Source organism: Protopterus annectens, chromosome 5.part1, assembly GCF_019279795.1.
Source record: "Protopterus annectens isolate FY-2018-M chromosome 5.part1, PAN1.0, whole genome shotgun sequence".
In the NCBI taxonomy this organism is placed as follows: domain Eukaryota; kingdom Metazoa; phylum Chordata; order Ceratodontiformes; family Protopteridae; genus Protopterus; species Protopterus annectens.
The window spans coordinates 442,458,480-442,477,308 of record NC_056736.1 but is presented as its reverse complement, the minus strand read 5'-3'; the positions used below and the strand labels follow the sequence as shown (position 1 = coordinate 442,477,308).

The 18,829-nt window shown below is 43.0% G+C and overlaps 1 protein-coding gene across 4 annotated transcripts in view; it reads right to left on the bottom strand.

Annotated features, from left to right (window-relative positions):
* MAEL (maelstrom spermatogenic transposon silencer) overlaps positions 1–18,829 on the bottom strand; it is a 699,006-nt gene that overhangs the window by 163,461 nt on the left and 516,716 nt on the right. For all 4 annotated transcript variants that reach the window (XM_044073092.1, XM_044073091.1, XM_044073094.1 and 1 more), the window contains one exon: positions 9,574–9,636. In XM_044073092.1, the coding sequence (XP_043929027.1) occupies positions 9,574–9,636 (63 nt within the window). The remainder of the gene's footprint in view (positions 1–9,573; positions 9,637–18,829) is intronic.

Below are 18,829 nucleotides of genomic sequence, written 5' to 3'. Positions count from 1 at the left end.
CGGCTCGATAGCCTCGAAGGAGGTCGGGTCTCCTCATCCTCAGGCTCCGGTGAAAAGCACCGGGACCGGAGCCGAGGAGGGGGAGAGCCAGCAGCCAGAGAGGCCGGAGGAGAAGCTCGCTTAGCCGGCGGGGCCGAAACAGAGGTCTCGGCCCGCCGCTTGTGGTGCTTCTCTCTCCGGTCCTTTTTCCTGGCTTCCCTCTCCTCAGGACCCTTTGGCGGGAGTTTAAATCCCGGGTGGAGGAGGGGGAGCAGGCAAGGCAGGGACTGCCGAAGCAGTGACCACCAAGGGGGCGGGGGCCGAAGCAGAGTCCGGGGGCAAGAGTCCCGCCAAGACCAGCTTCGACCTCAGCTCCTTCAATGCCCTGGGGTTGAACCCTGCACAGATTGAACACCCTTGAAGTGAGGTGTTCAACCCCAAGGCATCGAACGCACCGAGTGTGGCCATCAGCACGGGAAAGCTTATGACCACACTCGGAGCACTTTGAAAACAACCTTTGGGGCCTCAGACATCACTTTTTTTTTTTTTTTTTTTTTTAAATAGTAACAATAAACTAAAACACTCGCACAAAGGCCCCCCCCCCCCAAAAAAAACACACACCAACTACAAACCAGCGAGGGGAGGGTAAAAACTATATTAAATTAACCCAAAAAAGATATAAACAGAAGGGAAACCTATAACTTTAACACAAATTTAAAGTTTTAAAAATTTAAAAAATTAAAACCCTTTAATAAAGAATACTACAACTTAGCTTTTGGAGCTCTGATGACCCAGCCTTTACCATGCGCGGCAAACTAGATCTGGGGTCATGTAGGGAGAGCAGGGCATTATGGGTGAGGGGAGGAGTTAGGAGCTCAGATCCATAGCTGGATAAACCATGCCAGCTCGGATCTGAAATCGGATCCATAGCCACAGGTTGCTGACAAATGAATTCTCCTACTTCAGATCCCCTATTTCTCATACAAGAACATGAGGACATTAAGAAGCAAGTTATGTTTTAAGGACTTTAATTAGGAATCGTAATTTACCTATTAGTTCTAGATCAGGCACTTTTCGCTGTATGAACTGCTCTTGTTGCCCTGATATCTTGATTACTGATAGTAATATGTTCAAACATCCGTTAACTGGTAAAATTTATAAATTTGATTAGACAGCAACATGTATCACCAGTAACGTTATATATTTAGCAACTTGTTCGTTATGTCCCACATTTTATGTGGGAAAAACATCAAGGAAATTGAAAGAACGTATTATTGAGCATAAGTCAGAGATTAGAAGAACTAACGACAGGAACGCTCTATACAAGCACATAAGTATATGTGGCTCTACTCATAGGTTTAAATTTAGAATAATAGATAATATACATATAAGCATAAGGGGTGGGGATATTAATAATTTACTTGAGACCAGGGAATATGAATGGATTCTTAGATTAGCTGCTGACCATCCACCAGGATTAAATTCCACGGTCACACTGAAACCTGTTCTCATTAAATGACAACAAACTAAACTACACTGTTAATTTGGGTATTCTGTATTGTGTTTTATAACAAGTTTTATATGTTTTACATATTTTAATTCTCTTGTAGTTCTATGTCTGTCACATGATTATGGGCTGCATATCATGTGACATTATGATGTGTATATAAACTCATTTGGTTTTTAGAATTGTGTATTAGCATTGAGAAAGGGTTATACCCGAAAGCTTTGCTGTTTGCTTTTTTTTCATAAAGGTGTTTTTTCTCTACAATTGTGTCGTTATTCTTTTGACAATGGCCAAGCACAAAAGAACCAGCAGAAAGAGATGAAGAGGACTTCTACAAGTCCTCCACAATGAAGATAAACTACTTCCTTTTAAATAAGATCCCCCACCACCTCTTGGAAGTTTGTTCAAATAGAACTTGGCCCCTTGAAAGAGCCATCCAGGATAGACTGAGGTCCTCCTTAAGGAAGGAGTGCCACAGCCAGGAAACCCTTTATAGGGACTTGCCTAAGCACACAAGTCCTACCCATAGCATAAGCACAGATGAAACTGTAGAAGGCCACATGGAAGTATGCTCTAGATGCTAACAAGTCATGACTGCCTGATCCTTAACCAAATCAAAAAGGGGAAATTTTCTCCAGTGCCCGTTTCCACTTAAGTGGAATCTGGACAGACAAGCCAAAAGCCTTAAACTGGGAGAATACTCTGTCACCTGCCTTTTACACTAACAGTAATGTGGCAAAATGCCTGTGCTATCTGGGTCATATGTTGGACAAATGAGATCAAACAGTACACAGCTTGAGGATGCTTGGTCGCGATCACACAGCTAAGCCATGCCGGTTAACTTTCTTGGTAGCTTAAAAGGGAGTGTGTCATGCTTTTTCCAGGATGCATATATGGTATGCTATTACTAGCTCACATGATGGTCGCAGCCAAAGTTGGGGCAGGGGCTAATCATTTGGAAATTTTGGGGTGAAGAAATGAGGCCAAAGGTCAATCCACTGCATGAGACAGGGTTCCCACTGAGACAGGAGATGCAGTGCAGGAACAATTATCCTAACCAATTTATCACACAAGTAAGATGGTTTAAGGGACCTTGGCCTTAGTATACAGAATTTTGGTCTGCCGCATTCCCCACATAAGGCATCTCATTCATAACTGGGGTCAAGTGCGTGAAAAGCAAGCACTGGGAAAGAGGGATCCAATGCTAAGGGACATGTCAATCAACAGTGATGCAGGAACACAACAGCTCCTCACTTGGCTGAGGGCTGGCATCAGACATGTCCATATGGAAAGGTTTTACCAGACCTCAAACATCCACCTAAAGATAAAAAGGTGGTCAACAAGTCCTGGATGCAAAATGTCCAAGCCTCCTCTGACTTGCCTGCCAGATCCTGCTGGGTCCAGTGTCTAATACCCCAAGACGAGTGACTCAAGGTACTATCCCCTGAACTGGGCTGATTATGTGCAAGCTTCAGGATGCTCTTCTGAGGCTTAGAGCTGAGGCTCTTTCCAGTTTTTCATAACTCATCCAGGAAGACAGTAAAGCTTCAGCTCTCACTTGTCAAGGGTGAGATCATCACAATTAAATGAAACCGTTTTCAGGAAAAAAAAAAAAAAAAGACCATGGAAAGCCTGACCAAGGTCTTATCCCGGATTCCCAAGCCTTCTCTGGTGGAGCTCATTCAGACACTCATGGCCATCAGACTCATTTGCTAATCAGTACTTAATCTCCAACATCCTCCAAGTATAGCAAGGTATGTAAAAAAAATAAATAAATAAATAAATAAAAAGAGTTCCTCTGTTTCTGGATGGCTGGACTGATTCACTAGAACATGGTGACAGTCATTCACACTATACTCCTCACCCAGAGAGTACAGATAATGCTGATGTAGGTCTTGCTTCTAACTGTTGTCACAATGCATATTTAAAGAACTGCATTAGGCAATGAATCACTTCACTGATGAGATTCATGACCGATGGCCAACTGAGCCTCCAAACCCCCCCCCCCCCATGGTTTCAAAGAAAGTTAAAAATGGAAAGGAAGAGGCTGAAAAAGAATTTTTAATTTAAATGAAAACATTTAAAATAAAATATTGACTTCCATGCAATCAACATTCTGTAATTTTTCTTTTCATGTTGTTGGCTCATGCAATGTGCGAATACACAGACTTGGAGAAGATCAAGTTACTGTCATGGAATCCAAGTAACTGACTGTTTGGAAAGGTTGCATTTTTTTCTATTTGCAGTAGTGCTACAAACTATTAAAGGTTAGGCAGCAAATGGGGTGCAACAGACATAAAAACCTGCAAAATATTCACTTTTATAATGTTACTAAAACTAGCATATCTCCCACTGAAATACAAGATACACCTGATCCAATGTCTTAGAAGGTGCAAGCACATTTAGAGACAAAGTACAGTTTTGTACCTACCATAAATGTAGATGTTCGAAGATCCACATTGCTGCAGTCCTTACACTTGGGTAGTCCGCTGTCCTCGGTCGGCCCGAATATCAAAGTATAAGGCTGACGTCGGTCAAGGCGCATTAGACTGACATCAGGACGTCAGGGTACAAATGCGCATGACCGACGTCATATCCTCAGTCTTTTCTTGCCCCAGATGTCAGAAGACCCTAAAAGAAAGGTCAAAACCAAAAAACAGCAAACAACCAACCAACCTTGCACTAATAATATGTACCATATATACAATATACACAATATATACAACCCAACCCACACAACCGCCTCTAACTACAGAGGGGAAGGAGGGAGGGTAAATTGGACTGCAGCAATGTGGATCTTCGAACATCTACATTTATGGTAGGTACAAAACTGTACTATGTTCTTCATCTCACATTGCTGCAGTCCTTACACTTGGGTAGAATCCCAAAGCAGAGGTAAGGGAGGATGGCAAAACTATAAAGAAGCAGGAGCTGCCAAAATGCCCTGTAAAATAGCAGTGGCAAAACCAGCCCTAGATTTAGAGTAAAGTGGAAGGTGATAATGCTTAGAGAAAGTATGCACTGAACTCCAAGTAGCTGCCTCCAAAATATCTTTAGTTGCCACCCCTTAAAAAGCTGTCGAAGTGGCAGTAGCCCTAGTGGAATGAGGCCTAATCCCAGCTGGAATCTCCTTGCCATGATGGGAATAACAGAAAGCAATGCAAAACCCAATCCACTTAGAAATAGTTTGTTTTGACACAGGCTTGCCCTGAGAACTCAAAGCAAAAGAAACAAATAACTGCTGAGACTGCCTGAACCCTTTAGTTCTGCTCAAATAATATCGCAGCTGCCTGTGTACATCTAAAGTGTGCAAAATCTTTTCCCCTTTATTTTGGGGATTTGCATAAAAAGTAGGCAAATGAATAGTTTGGTTTAAAGCCACACTAGAAACCACTTTAGGCATAAAGGAAGGATTAGTACGCAAAGATACCCTATCCTTATGGAAAATTAAGAAAGGCTCAACCGCCATAAGGGCCTGCAATTCAGAAACCCTTCTTGCAGAGGTAATGGCCAACACAAAAGCAGTCTTCCATGATAAATATTTCAACTCAGTAGTAGCTGCAGGCTCAAAAGGTTGTAGAGTGAGTTTCTCCAACACAAAATTGAGATCCCAAGCAGGAGTAGGAGCTCTATTGGGGTCTTATATTCTTTGCCCCTCTAAGAAATTGCTTAAACAAAGGATGAGAAAACAATGGTGGGTCACAATCATAGTGAGCCGAAATTGCTGCAGCATGAACCTTAATAGAAGAGAAGGACAAACCTTTGTCCAGTAACTCAGTAAGATATTGAAGAGCCATACTTAAATTAGGCTCAGAAACATCAAAATCCTTTGCTGCACTCCAAAATAAAAATCTCTTCCATTTATCTGCGTACACTTTCCTTGTACTAGGCCTTCTAGCTTCCAAAATAACATTCAAAACTTGCTGTGGAAGTTGAGACCTTTTATGGTTCAAAACAGAATATGCCAGGCTGTTAGGTGAAGAGAGTGAAGCTTGACATTGAGTAAATGACTGTCCTCCTGAGACAACAGGTGTGGAATCGAAGGCAAAGGCCATGGAGGCTCCCGTACCAGACTTCTTAGTAATGGGTACCAGTGCTGTCGAGGCCAATCTGGAGCTATTAAAATCATCCTTGGCTTGTCCTGTCTGACCTTTAGAAGTACCTTTGGGAGGAGAGGCAGAGGTGGAAAGGCATACACATGAAGATTGCTCCAATTGAAAGAAAGAGCATCCACTTTCCAAGCTGTGGGATGAAACCTTTTCGTGCAAAACTTTGGCAGCTGGTGGTTTAGTGGAGAAGCGAACAGATCTATGTCTGGAGTTCCCCATGACACTGTCAATTTCTGAAATACATGAGGATCCAATTTCCACTCGTGGGGATCCATAATTCTTCTGCTCAACACATCTGCTAAGGAGTTCTGTGCTCCGGCAGAAACCTTGCCTGAAGATGAAGCTGTAAACTGAGAGCAGTCTCCCACAAAATCATTGCTTGCCTGCATAGAGGATAAGAATGTGTTCCCCCTTGCTTGTTGATGTACCACATGACAGTTGTGTTGTCTGTTAGAATCAACACCTGCCCTGGAAGAAGTAAATCCTTGAAAGCTATTAATGCAAACTGGACTGCTAACATCTCCTTCAAGTTGATATGTAGATGTTGTAGTCTGGCAGGCCACTTGTCTTGTATCCTCTTTCCATTTAGATGAGCTCCCCAAGCTTTGTCTGAGGCATCTGTCGTTAGAATCTGACTCGCCTCTGGCCGGGTCACAGAGAGTCCCTTGTTTAGGTGACATTCCTGAGCCCACCACAAAAATTCCTTTTGAATGCAAGGTATTATTTGAATGACAGTGTCCAGATCCTGGCAGTGCTGTGTCCATACGTTTTGAGATACCATTGTAGCTTCCTCATATGCAGTTTGGCATTGGGAAGCACCAGAATACAAGATGCCATGAACCCCAAGGCTTGAAGGACTGTCCTTGCAGTCAGCCTGGACTGATGAGACAATTGATGAAAGTAAAGGGAAAGATTCTTTTGTTTGTCCGGGGTCAAATAGGCCATCTGGGATGCTGTATTCAGTCTTACACCCAGAAAGCACATGTCCTGAGAGGGTACTAGACTGGACTTTATTTCGTTCACAGAATACCCCAGGCATCTTAGCACTGCTATTACATATTCCAAATGATGAAGAAGCTCGTCCCTTCCTTGAGCCAGAATCAGGCAATCGTCCAAATAAGGATAGATCTGTATTCCTTTTAGCCTGAAGAAAGCTATCACTGGAGCCAGAACTTTCGTGAACACTCTGGGCGCAGTAGATAAGCCAAAGGGCAATGCAGAGAACTGATAATGAGAAGTCCCAGCCCAACGCAGATACTTTCTGCAACTCAGTCTGATAGGAACATGAAGGTAAGCCTCCTTGAGATCCAAAGTTACCATCCAATGATCTTTGCCCAGCAGAGATAAAAGCTGTTGTAACGTCAACATTTTGAACTTGGGAATGTCCAGATAAGTGTTGAGGATAGATAAATCCAAAATTGGTCTCCACGTGTTCCCCTTCTTTGGTACTAGGAACAGGCGAGAATAAAATCCTAGGCCCACTTCTGGCATAGGTACCGGCTGTATGGCCCCTATTTGAAGTAACAGAGAAATTTGTTTGTGAGCCTCTATTCTTTGCTGAGGAGGAACGTCTGGCATGCCTTTGAAAGGAGGCAAGGTATGGAAATAAAACCTGTAACCTTGGTGAATGATATCCAATACCCATCTGTCCTGGGTAATTAAACTCCAATTTTCCTTGAAAAGTGCCAATTTTCCTCCCAAAGGTGCTGCCAGACGAGAAGGCTCTGGCAGCTGAAAAGGTAGGTCATTGGGTCTGTTTACGAAAGGACTGACCCCTGCCCTCACCCGAAGACTGTGCAGGTGAACACGCTGTTCTAGGCCTGAAAGAGCCCTGAGCTCTGCCCCTACCACGTCTAGATCTACCTCTAGACTGGGAATCATAAGAAGGATACGTCCACCCCTTGGTAGGCCAATTTCTACTAAACTTGGAGGCTGAACCTGCAAAAAATCTTTAACAGTCTGCATAGACTTAGCCTTGTCTTCCATTTTCTTTAAGACTGCCTCAACAGGTGAACCAAACAACACATCAGATTGTAAAGGAGCATCTAAAATCCTTGTCTTAACATGGTCAGACAAATTCTGATCCCTCAGCCAGGCGTGCCTGCGAAGAACTGACCCAGTGGCAGCCACCCTAGATGAGGCCTGTACAGCATCAAAACCACATTGCAAAGAATGCTTACCCACCTGTTCAGAAACATGTACTAAATCTTGTAACTCTTTACACTCAATACCTTCCGCCAGAGCATCTACCTTGGACTTCAATTGAGAAAGTAGATAGTTTTGGTATTTCAACGTGTGAAACTGGCAATTCAAAGCCCTCATAGCTAGGGTGGAAGAAGTATAGACTTTCTTTCCCCATCTATCCAAAGCCCTGGCCTCTTTATCTGGAGGAACCGGATTTTTAACAACAGAAGCCTTAACACCCTTAGGCCCCTGACTAACAGTTTCTGGGTCCGCCCTAGGACTCTTAAAAAGATACTTATGAGCTTCAGGCACCCTGTAATACCTATCCGGCTTAACAGGAGCAGAAGGCAAAGAATCAGGATTAAGAGAAGCCTCCGCAAACACATCTTCCACAACGTCCAGAACAGGAGGTATAGCCAAAGGCCTATGCTGGGGTAAAAACAAAAATTCCCTAAGCCTTTTCCTGGAATCAGAGAAGTCCTGACCTTCCCACTTAAAATGCTCCCTCATGGAATGAAGAGTCTCTGAAAAAGAAAAATCTTCAGGAGGAGAAGCAGAAGGAGTAGAATCATCCACATCAGAATCAGAATAAGGAGAATACTCCTTCAAGTCTTCAGCCGAAGACTCTGAAACATCCGAAGCCTGCTCAGAACTCCCCAACTCAGGTTCCACCCTAGGTCTCTTATCAGGAGGGGGCAAAGAACCTCTAATCAAAGTAATCAAATCTTCTGCCATTTTAAGCATATGCTTCTTGGGCACAGAACCTGAAGAACTAGGGGTGACACCAACTGAAGCTAAACCTGGCCTGCCTCTGGGAGAAGCCTTGGCAACAGAAGGAGAGGGCCTAACCACCCTAGGAAGGGAGTACAGTAACCTGAGAGGCCCCTTCAGCCTGACCTGCCTCCTGAGAGGCCACATCCTGCAATAACAAAGTCTCCCCCTGGGACTCCAGAGAAACCTCCGGTGGAACCCCCGGCTCCACCGACACCTCTAAAGAACCGGAGTCCGGAACGGACGGTTCTTCTTGCCTAGGCTTAGCTGCTTTGTCCTTGCGCTTCTTCGAAGAAGCGGGCGTCGGAGCATCCGGCGGCATATTATAATTGCACCGCTTCAAGACTAACCTGGCACAATCTAACCTTCTCTTAATAGTGCGCTTATTGAATCTAGCACAAAAGCGACACCCCACAACGTCGTGCTCAGGCCCTAAACAAGGAATACACAAAGTATGATAATCTCTATGCGGTATCTGTTTCCCACAAGAAATACAGTTATTCACTTTTTCTGACATCCGGTAAACCACTGAGGCAAGAAAAAACTAAAATATTCCCCAACGGGGTACTTAGCCAACTTTGACTCTGTCTGAAACTCCGAATACGAAAAATTTCACAACGCCAACCGGCACTTGCAACGCTGCTTCTGCATCGGACCATGCGGCAAAAAAGACTGAGGATATGACGTCGGTCATGCGCATTTGTACCCTGACGTCCTGATGTCAGTCTAATGCGCCTTGACCGACGTCAGCCTTATACTTTGATATTCGGGCCGACCGAGGACAGCGGACTACCCAAGTGTAAGGACTGCAGCAATGTGAGATGAAGAACATCAGTCCCATCAGTAACAGCAAAAGTACCAGAATGCTGCACTAGGTCACACTTTCTGGGAAACAGCAGCAAAGAGGTAGAGAAAGACAAAACTAGGATTTAAAGTTCCATATCTCATGACCAGTCGCTGGCAAATTATCAGCTTATGACACACAAAGCACCCGAATTAAAAAATGTGAAAATTAATACGCACGTGTACTTTTTGCAAACAGCTAATGCACAGTCCACAATATCATTTTCTTCATGCCACTTACACCTACAAAAAAAAAAAAAAAAAAAATCATAAAATCCTAACAAAGTATAATGGTTCAGCACAAAATACATAATGCACAGATAACATATAGAACCCCTAAGGTCTGATGTAAGCTTTTGACATTTTAAGAAGCTACTGGCTTTGGAGTGTCCAATGAAACAATACGAGCAATCACAATACAAAAGAATAATCCCACTTTAACCAGTCAATGTTTTTGCCCAAGGATGCCCTGCAGACATAGGTGAGAGAGTATGTAGATCCAATATGTTAAAGAAAAACAAGATGAACTGTTAACTAGGTAAAAAGGTACAAAAATGCCATCTGTGGTGACTTGTGTATGCATGTGTGAGAGTGCGCACACACTCGTATGTATGCAAGTGAAGAGACCGGAGAGCAAAACACCAGTGACATGTATATGCTGAAAGTCACTCCAGCTTCTACTGTGGAAGTACAGTTGTGTAAGATGCCAAAAGTGGCTGTTTGAATTCCTCATTGCTGCAGTAGTCTTTAGGGTATACAGGTGGTATCCAACCCAGGATACAACAAAAGGCCAGCTTCACAAAGCTGTCACTTCCTCCCACACCTTCACACTGACAGCTGATTAGACAGCCAAGTGAAGGGGAAACCAGCAGTCAGTGATACAAACCTCAGGACTTTCTTTCCCAAAAGAACAGACAGCATACTCACTTGGAAACTTAAACAAAAAACACTATCCCAACAGGAAACTAAGGGAGATGGTGGGGTGGGTGTGGCTGCCCCAGTGAGGAATCTGAACATTATTATTGATAAGTGCAGCTTAACAACTGTACTATGTTCATTCTCACTGATGCAGTAGCCTTTAGGGTAGAAGGCTTTACTACCAAAAGCAACCCAACTTGGGAGGAGGAAGGATATGGATTCAAGAGAACCTGAGAAATGGTCCTAGCAAAGGATGTCCTGGACCTGGGGAAGCAATCCAGTTTGTAATGCTTTGTAAAAGTATGTACCGAAGATCATGCAGCCAGTGGTGACAGAAGCTGCTGAAGACTACAGATCAGGATGGTGGTGTAAAAAGGGGAACTTATCTAAAGGGCAGTTTTTTTAATGGTCTACTACGACAAACATATCTGACACACAAGATGTATATAATGTAAATTTCGGCAACGTTTGTAGTCACTGCACAGAAATTTCATAGAAATGTGCAAATGAATCTAAAGTTGCACCTGCATGGTATGTGATTCATTATTCACATTTTCAGAAGTTACACTTCAGTCCAACTTTAGTGAAAGTCGAAATGAAGTATTTAGGCAGCTTCCCACTGTTCTTTTGTGGTGATCCGCGATCTGTTAATGCTTTAGTGTGTGACTAGAGCTGAACGGTTGTAAAACATACTTAAATGCTTGTTAAGAAGATTTTCAATGGTGAAGTATGCTTGTGTTTGTGGGCTGTGGTGGCTGGGAACATTGAGATTATTTCTTAAATTCTCCTTGCAATCAAACCTCAGAGGTGTGTAAAGAAGGTCACTATATCTTGTTTGGGACTAGGAAACGTGTGATCATTATTTCTTGACTTTTCCTCAAAATCCTCACAGATGTGCAAAGAAGGGCACTGCTGCTTTTGTTCGTCTGTGACAGTTACCTCACATATCTAACTTTTCACAAAAATCATACTTCACAGGTATGCACACATTACTTTAGCTTGTACTGCTCTGTATTGTCTAGGAGCAACAGGCTGAAATACATTACTGAGAAAAGAGGGAAAACAATCGCATATCAAGTGTATATACAGCTGGTTAACTGACAACTTATCCCTACCTCCCATTTTGAGAATGTACATCTGTAACCAACAAGTAAAAATGTTACTACACTCTGGTGTCAGATGGATACCCAGATGATAGCTGTCTTTTGGGGTGAGGGATTAACAGGCAAGGTTGTAGGATATGTGACGGCAGCAACTTAAATATATAACTGAGGTCATTTATTCATCCACTTTTATCCCAATCCAGCATCAGAGAAGGACACAGAGGGTGACCATCTTTTCTTATTTTATTTTTACAGGGAGCTAGACACTACTCTAAGACATGATTCATTTATCTTTTCAAGGATGTATCTTCTCAGTTTATTTGGGAACTACTGTTTGTCAACTCTGATCATTAAGACTCTAGCAATTTTGTTTTGTCCATGCCATAAATGTAAAAAACGGCTAACGAAAAACACTTCTTAATGCTATTTTTTCCAGCTATTAACACTGCAGTCTTTGCCATCTGGGGAGTAGTGAATAGATGCAGGAAGAAAATAAAGTACATGACTTAACGGATTTATTTTTTACCCACAGATTTTGTTCAGGCCATCTTTGTCTCAAAAGGTTTGTAAAAAAAAACTCTAAAATGCAGTTAAGAGTATTTAGAATCCAGTAGCTTCTGGCTTAATTTTATTATGTCCTCATTTGTTAGGTGTAATCCAGGACAGTTTGTATATATTGAAACAGTGTATGAAAAATCTGAGAATATACTGAAACAGAGCATGACAATTCTGAGTACTTTATCTTGTTTTCTCATACTTTGCTGCAATCTAAATGGTGTGGCAAAGTCGAGACGGGGGGGGAGGGGCACTGGACAGGATGGGGCTCATGGAGTCCTTTCCCAAGGGTTTTATTTCACCAAAAGCCAGACTCAAAATACCCTGTACTGCCAAGGAGTGCCCCCATTTAAGTACATCACAGAGCTTGCCAACAAGATCTCTTACTCTCCACAAAACATTTCATAACATTTGATCACCTAGATAAGGCACAGAATAAGTCTGGTTTAGTCAGATTTCTGGTATACAACAATCATTTTGATTGCATTTTTATTTACTACTACACATATATCTGACTGCATAACAGTACTAAACATGCCCTTGCAGACACTCCAAGCTGTTTAAGTCTAGTTAGTGGCTTTGTCCCAGATGAGTGGTTAACTGCAGTGGTGATACCCTTTGATAAGGGTGGCCTTACAATTGACCTGGGTAGTTCGAGTCTTATCATAACTAACCTCAAACTGAGAAAGACTCTTGTATGACTCTGGCTTTATGAAGGGTAGAGACTGTCTAGTTAACCTTGTAAGTGGTGATTTGGCAGTGAATCTTGACTAGATGAAAATCTTCAGCACCACTGCCCATGCTAGCATCATACAAAAGCTAACTGCTTTAAAACTTGTACCACTGTTAAATCTGGTAAATGCAACTGTCCCAGTAAATGGTTAATGAATCACTCAAAAATATATATGGGATAGTGCGAAGCGAGCTTAAAAAAACTCTAGAATAAAACTGTCACCAAGAATATTAACATCCAAGTATATAAAAAATCCACAAGGGTGTAGAAATCCACAAATGTATTGTTTCCAAAAACAAACTTCGGATAAGCGCTTTCACTACGAATAGCTTCCTCAGATCCTTCTCTTAATGACTAAAGTAGGACCATACATATATAGCAAGTAAAACAATTAAACCATTAACTATCATTACAATTTAAAGGAGAAATTATATATATGAAAAGATTTTATTCTAAAACACTTTTAAAAAAACTCAATAAAATATTAAAAGTTGATAGATGAAACAGTCTATCTAGTGAATTGTATAAAAAATCTATACCTATAAAGATGTATATATAAAAATATGTATGACAAGTGTGTAATGTATGTGCAAAATATAGATATGCATACCTATATATATCATATGTATACACACTTGTATATTACATATAAGACATAACTGTCATCTCACATTCCTACGTTGTCTTAATTTAGGTTTTATGGACGATATTTCATTAAGCCCAGACCCTTTGTCAGCTCTTAAAAGGACTATCCATTCACTTTCCTTACTTTCTGTAAGGGTCCTAATATCTCCACCCCTTTTATTGGGAATCACAACCTCAAGAATTCTAAACAAAAAGCTATGAGATTCCCCAGACAATGTAATGTGTTTAGCCAATGCATTATGGTTAGATCTTTTCCTAATATAGAGAAGAAACCACACAGTAGCACAGAGCGAAATGATAAAGCGCTTTTCGTTTATTCCAATAAACAAACTTCTTCAGATCAAGAAAAACAAAAAGTCACAGCTTAAATACTCTCTGGGCTAATACTTACAAAGTCAATTAACTACTTAAAGTGAAAGCTGACTTACAAGACACGCCCTATTTACAAACACAACTAGACTAAAAACTGCTTTTAAAGTAAAAGCTAAAAATCCAAATAGACTAAAAGTACAACTAGCGTGGTCTAAAAAAAATGTGTAAATCTAGCCAGCTACTAAGTTAGTGAGGCAAAGAAATAATAATTACAAGTGCATAAAAACTCCGCTGGTGTTTGTAAAACTGAGTTAACACAAATACCTATGTTAGTGCAAACACTCAGGGGAATCACAACCCCACCACACCCTAAAGAAAATGTGGAACAGCAAAAATTGGTCTATAATTTATCCAGTGTTACCCTGACTTTAGATGATATTAATTTACTAAAGACTTAATTTTATACCTAGGAGTAAGAGCAGACTGGCTGACACTGTCATAGACTTGAAAATATTTTGTAGGAATGTGATGCTGAAATACCTACACAAAGGAGTGGACAATGGGTGAACAATGGATCAGCTAACACAAGAGAGTTTTCTTTTAAAAATCTAAGTGATTTTGTACCTATACACCATCCACTTATAGAAGCATTCTCAAAATTAACAGAGGATGAGATACATAAATATTATAGCAATTGCAATACCAAACAGATTTGGAATGAGGGATAATTTGACTCATAAGGAAAGAATTAGTCTTAAGAAACTACAGAATGACAACTACTGCAATCAGACCAGCTGGTAAGGGTGGTCGAGTAGTGGTGATGGACACTCAGAGCTATCAGACTTCCATGGAGTGCATGCTGAATGATACTTACTATGAAGCCATTTCTACAGAGGCAGTACAGGACATAATCAGATATGTTAAGGATACTTTACTTGATATCCATAAGAGCAGACTAATAGATAAAGATCTATATGGATTACCTTATCATCAAAACACCTGTTATTCCAATTATAAATGGTCTATCTAAAATACATAAGGATGCCCATAACCCACCCATGAGACCAATAGTTTCAGGTCGTGGGTGGATTTACTGAGCATTTATCTGTTTATACAGAGAAATACTTAAGAAGGGTGTTGAATAACAAATTTGTATTAAAGGACTCAAAACAGTTTCTAGTTGAGTTATATGAAAACATCAAGCAATTTGATAGCACTGATGCATTTTTATTTGCTACTTTTGATGTACAATCATTATTTATGGTTATTCCCAATAGCCTGGGACTTGTTTATATAACTGAGTGTTTGAGGGAACATAGTGATTACACCACAGTTTCAATAGACCTCATAGTCCATTTTTTGGAACTAGTTTTGGAGAACAACTTGTTTATGTTCAAAGATGTTATATATAGACAGCTGGATGGCGTAGCAATGGGCACTCCTTGTGCCAACAGCTATGCCAATATGGTTCTAGCTTACTGGGAAGAACATGTCCTTTTTTCTGAGATTCTAGTCAGGGAACATGTTGTCTTCTATCGACGTTTTGTCAATGACCTGTTTATCCTTTGGAACAGGACCAAAGATGAACTGGAGTCCATGTTTCTTGTTATGAACAATTTGACAAATTGTTTCAAATTTACAATGCAATTCTCCACTCATAGAATAGAACTCTTGGATCTATTCATTGCCCAGAACTAGATTCTGTGACTGAAGCCACCAAGCGAGATGATTTCTGCACACCTGAGTAATCCTGACAGTGATGGACATGGAGTGAGCAAGAGTAGACCACTGGACTGCCAAAGTCCACTGAAGCACCCACATGTGATACCTGGCGAGTGGCACTAACTAGAGGACAGCCACCATTGATCCTAATGCTTGAAGAATCAGAAGAACTGACAGGCACTCTAGATCTACCAAGCGAGACACTATCCCAAATGAGCTGGACCCGACATAAGGGCAGTGCTGCAGTCTGATACTGTTCAATTGTACTCAGATGAGCTCTAAGTTTTGGCATGGAGAAAGATTGGATTTGAGCACATTGACTGTAATGCCTAGATGCTGAAAGAGACTGAGGGAGTAAGTGGTGGCCATTAGAAGTCTATGCCTCATGGGTGCCGTAAAGACCCAATCATCCATGTATGGAATGACCTGGAATCCCTGCAGTCAGAGATGAGCTACCACAACTGTCTTGCATATGAACACCTGGGGTGCTGTGGTGATACCAAAGGGCAGGGGTCTGAATTGGTAAGGCTGGGATCCTGACTAAAAGTGTAAATGTCTCCTGGAGCACTCGTCCATCTTAATACAACAGCACACATCGTCGAGATCCACTGAGCACATCCAATTGCCCTTGCGCAACAGAGGCAGAATGGACTGGACAGTGACCACCCAGAACTTGGACTTAACTTACAGATTCAGTTTGCTGAGATTCAGTATTTGGCATAGGTCCCACATTTATCTTGGCACCAAAAAAGTAGGAGTAAATTCTGGACCCTCGTCCTGTTGGGGCCTCTTGGATGGCTCTTTTTTGAAGGTCTTGGACCTCGAAATAGGTCAACTCCCTTTGGTCGGGAGGAACGCCCAGGAAATATTTCAGAATGGGAGGGGGCTGAGAAAAGGAAATGAAGTAAACCCTGGAAATTTAACGCCCACTGATCTGAGGAGAGACTTGTCCAGACTAGTAGGTGAAGGGGGAATCATCCCTCGACTGCCTCCAGGGTACAGAAGTCAGGCAGCACTTCAAAAGCGCTGAAAGGGCTCATCAGAGAGTTTCCAGAGAGCCCTGATTGTGTGCAGCCACTCTGCCCCTAGGGCCACGGATCAGCCCCTGCTCCAACCTGCAGAATACAATTCCTGGGGAGCATCCTAGGAGGCTGACTGAGTCCTGGGGAACCAAAGCTTCTTACTCCCCTTCTGAAACTTTCCACAGTAGAAAGCTTTACTGCCACCACGGACAGAGTCTTGCCCTCCTGCTTACTACAGTTAAAGTTTCCTTAACAGGCAGACCAAACAAGTTGGAATCGTCAAAAGGAGCTTTAGTAAAGGACATCTTAAAGTGTTCCACAAACCTGCAAAGGTAGAGCCAAGGTGTGCCTTTGAATAGCAGTTGCCGCCTGCCACTCAAGAGGTGGCCTCTGCCACACTAGAGATCAGCCTCATCGAAGCATTAAAGAAGTCAGAGTAGTCACCTTAAGAGAGACAAGTTTAAGACTCTCCGGGGGCAACAGCTCTAAGAGAAGTGGCGAGTTCAGACACTAAATCCCTCTGAAACAGGGTACAGTGTGCCATATAGTTGGTTGTTCGTAGTCTGAATGTAGCTGAGGCAAACATGCGCTTTCCAAAGCGGTCCAGAGACTCCCTGTTAGGGGGATGTACTGAGGAGCTCTGTTCTGCCATCTCCTTAGTCAGAGAGGCCACCATGATGGCATCAATAGAACTGCGCTTACTCCAAAAGGCCTTATCCTTGGAAGGACTGAGAACCCCATTTGCTTTCTTAGGCACCAGTTCCACTGCGTCCGGCTCCTTCCAAGCCCTGCCAGAAATAGGTTCTGTAAGCTCATCTGCAGGAGAGAACACCTAGGTAGAGGAGGGGCCTGTCCCGAATGCCTTCAAGAACACAGATTCCTCCGCAGATGGAGTTTGAGAAGACCACGGCCTCTTCTTAAGGATTTCTAGGATGTCCATAAAGAACTCCTCCTGGGACAGTAGTCTGGGGGATGAGTCATCTCAAAATATGTGGCTTCTGTGAGGAACTCTCTGGGGGAGTCCCAAGGGTCTCCTCTTGCACGTTCTCTTCTGAGGAGGTTCCTCCGTGGGGGAGTTGGAAGAGGATTCTGAAGAAACTGGGACCCAAGTGGGGTAGTGCCTGCTTGAAGGTGTTCACAGAGGGATAACCCTGGAAAGCTGAGGCCTCAGCCCCCAAACCCGAGAGAGGCTGCGGAGGACCCAGAGAAGGAGAGGCAGCTGCCAGACTGGAAGCCCACTACTGAGTAGAAGGCCAACGAACTGGACAAGACTCTCCTCTCCTTCCTGACAGCTGGGGAGAAGGGGCCCCAATATAGCACCAAAGCCCCCCCCCCCCGATATCATCCCCGAGCTGTCCAGAACCAAAGCCCCCAAGAGGAAGGAACAGTCTGAAAATCCCAGACACAACCCACCCCCAGGGATCAAGCACCAACCTCACGGGGCCAAGGTGCAGCCTGTTCCTAGGGCAGAGGAACAGAGCCCACCAGGGACCCTGACGGTGTTGAGAAGTGAGGGATACCAGTCGGCCTCTCAAGGAATTCTCTGATCCTGACTTTCCAAACCTAGGTGGGCTGGAAGAGAAGAGTGAAGTCCCATGGATGGAGAATGTCCCCTAGGCATCTGAGCTAGGGATGGCAACAAGCCCAACTTGATTTGGGCCTTGAGGAAATCCTCATCCTATCAATATCTGTAGGTAGCAAACTTCTACAGGACCTGGAAAATGAAGAACAGGACCTAGCTGGAGAAACTGACAAAACCCTATGATCCTGAGAGGGGGACGGACTCCAATACATCAGAACCGATGGCTTAGACCTGTGAGGGAAACTGTCAACTATCACATCCAACAGTACAATCGGATCTGAAGCACTGGTACGATTGGATGTTAGGCGATGTGCTGGCCAGACCTGATAAATGGGTTGAATCCAGAGAAGGCTTGCGCAGAGTTGGATCCGAAGACCTTCAAGGAGCAGAGGCCACAGATCAGAGGCTCTCAGAGCGGAAGAGCCTGGATCTGAAGCCACAGAGGACGGACTCTGATCTGGGGATCTGTGATCGGAGAGCCTATGCTTGTGGATACCGAAGGAGACCCCTTGGAGGAAGAGGGGATGTCTCTTTATAGGGTCCTGAGAAGCCTTAGGGGAGAATCCGAAGCCAGTGGACCTCCCTGAGCTAACCCTTTTAAAAGTAATTTCTGAATTCCATGAGAGCCCTGGGGGTTGAATGCAGTACAAATGTCGCATTCAACCTCCAAGTGAGGCTCTCCTAAACAGTGAACATATTCCTCATGCAAGTCAGAATGAGGCATCTTCCAAATGTACAAGGAGCATCTTCAAATCCAGAAGGATTGTCAGACATGTTCTCACCAAACACAAAGCACCACACACAACCTAACTGTATCGAACAAGGGGGGGGGGGGGATAAAAAT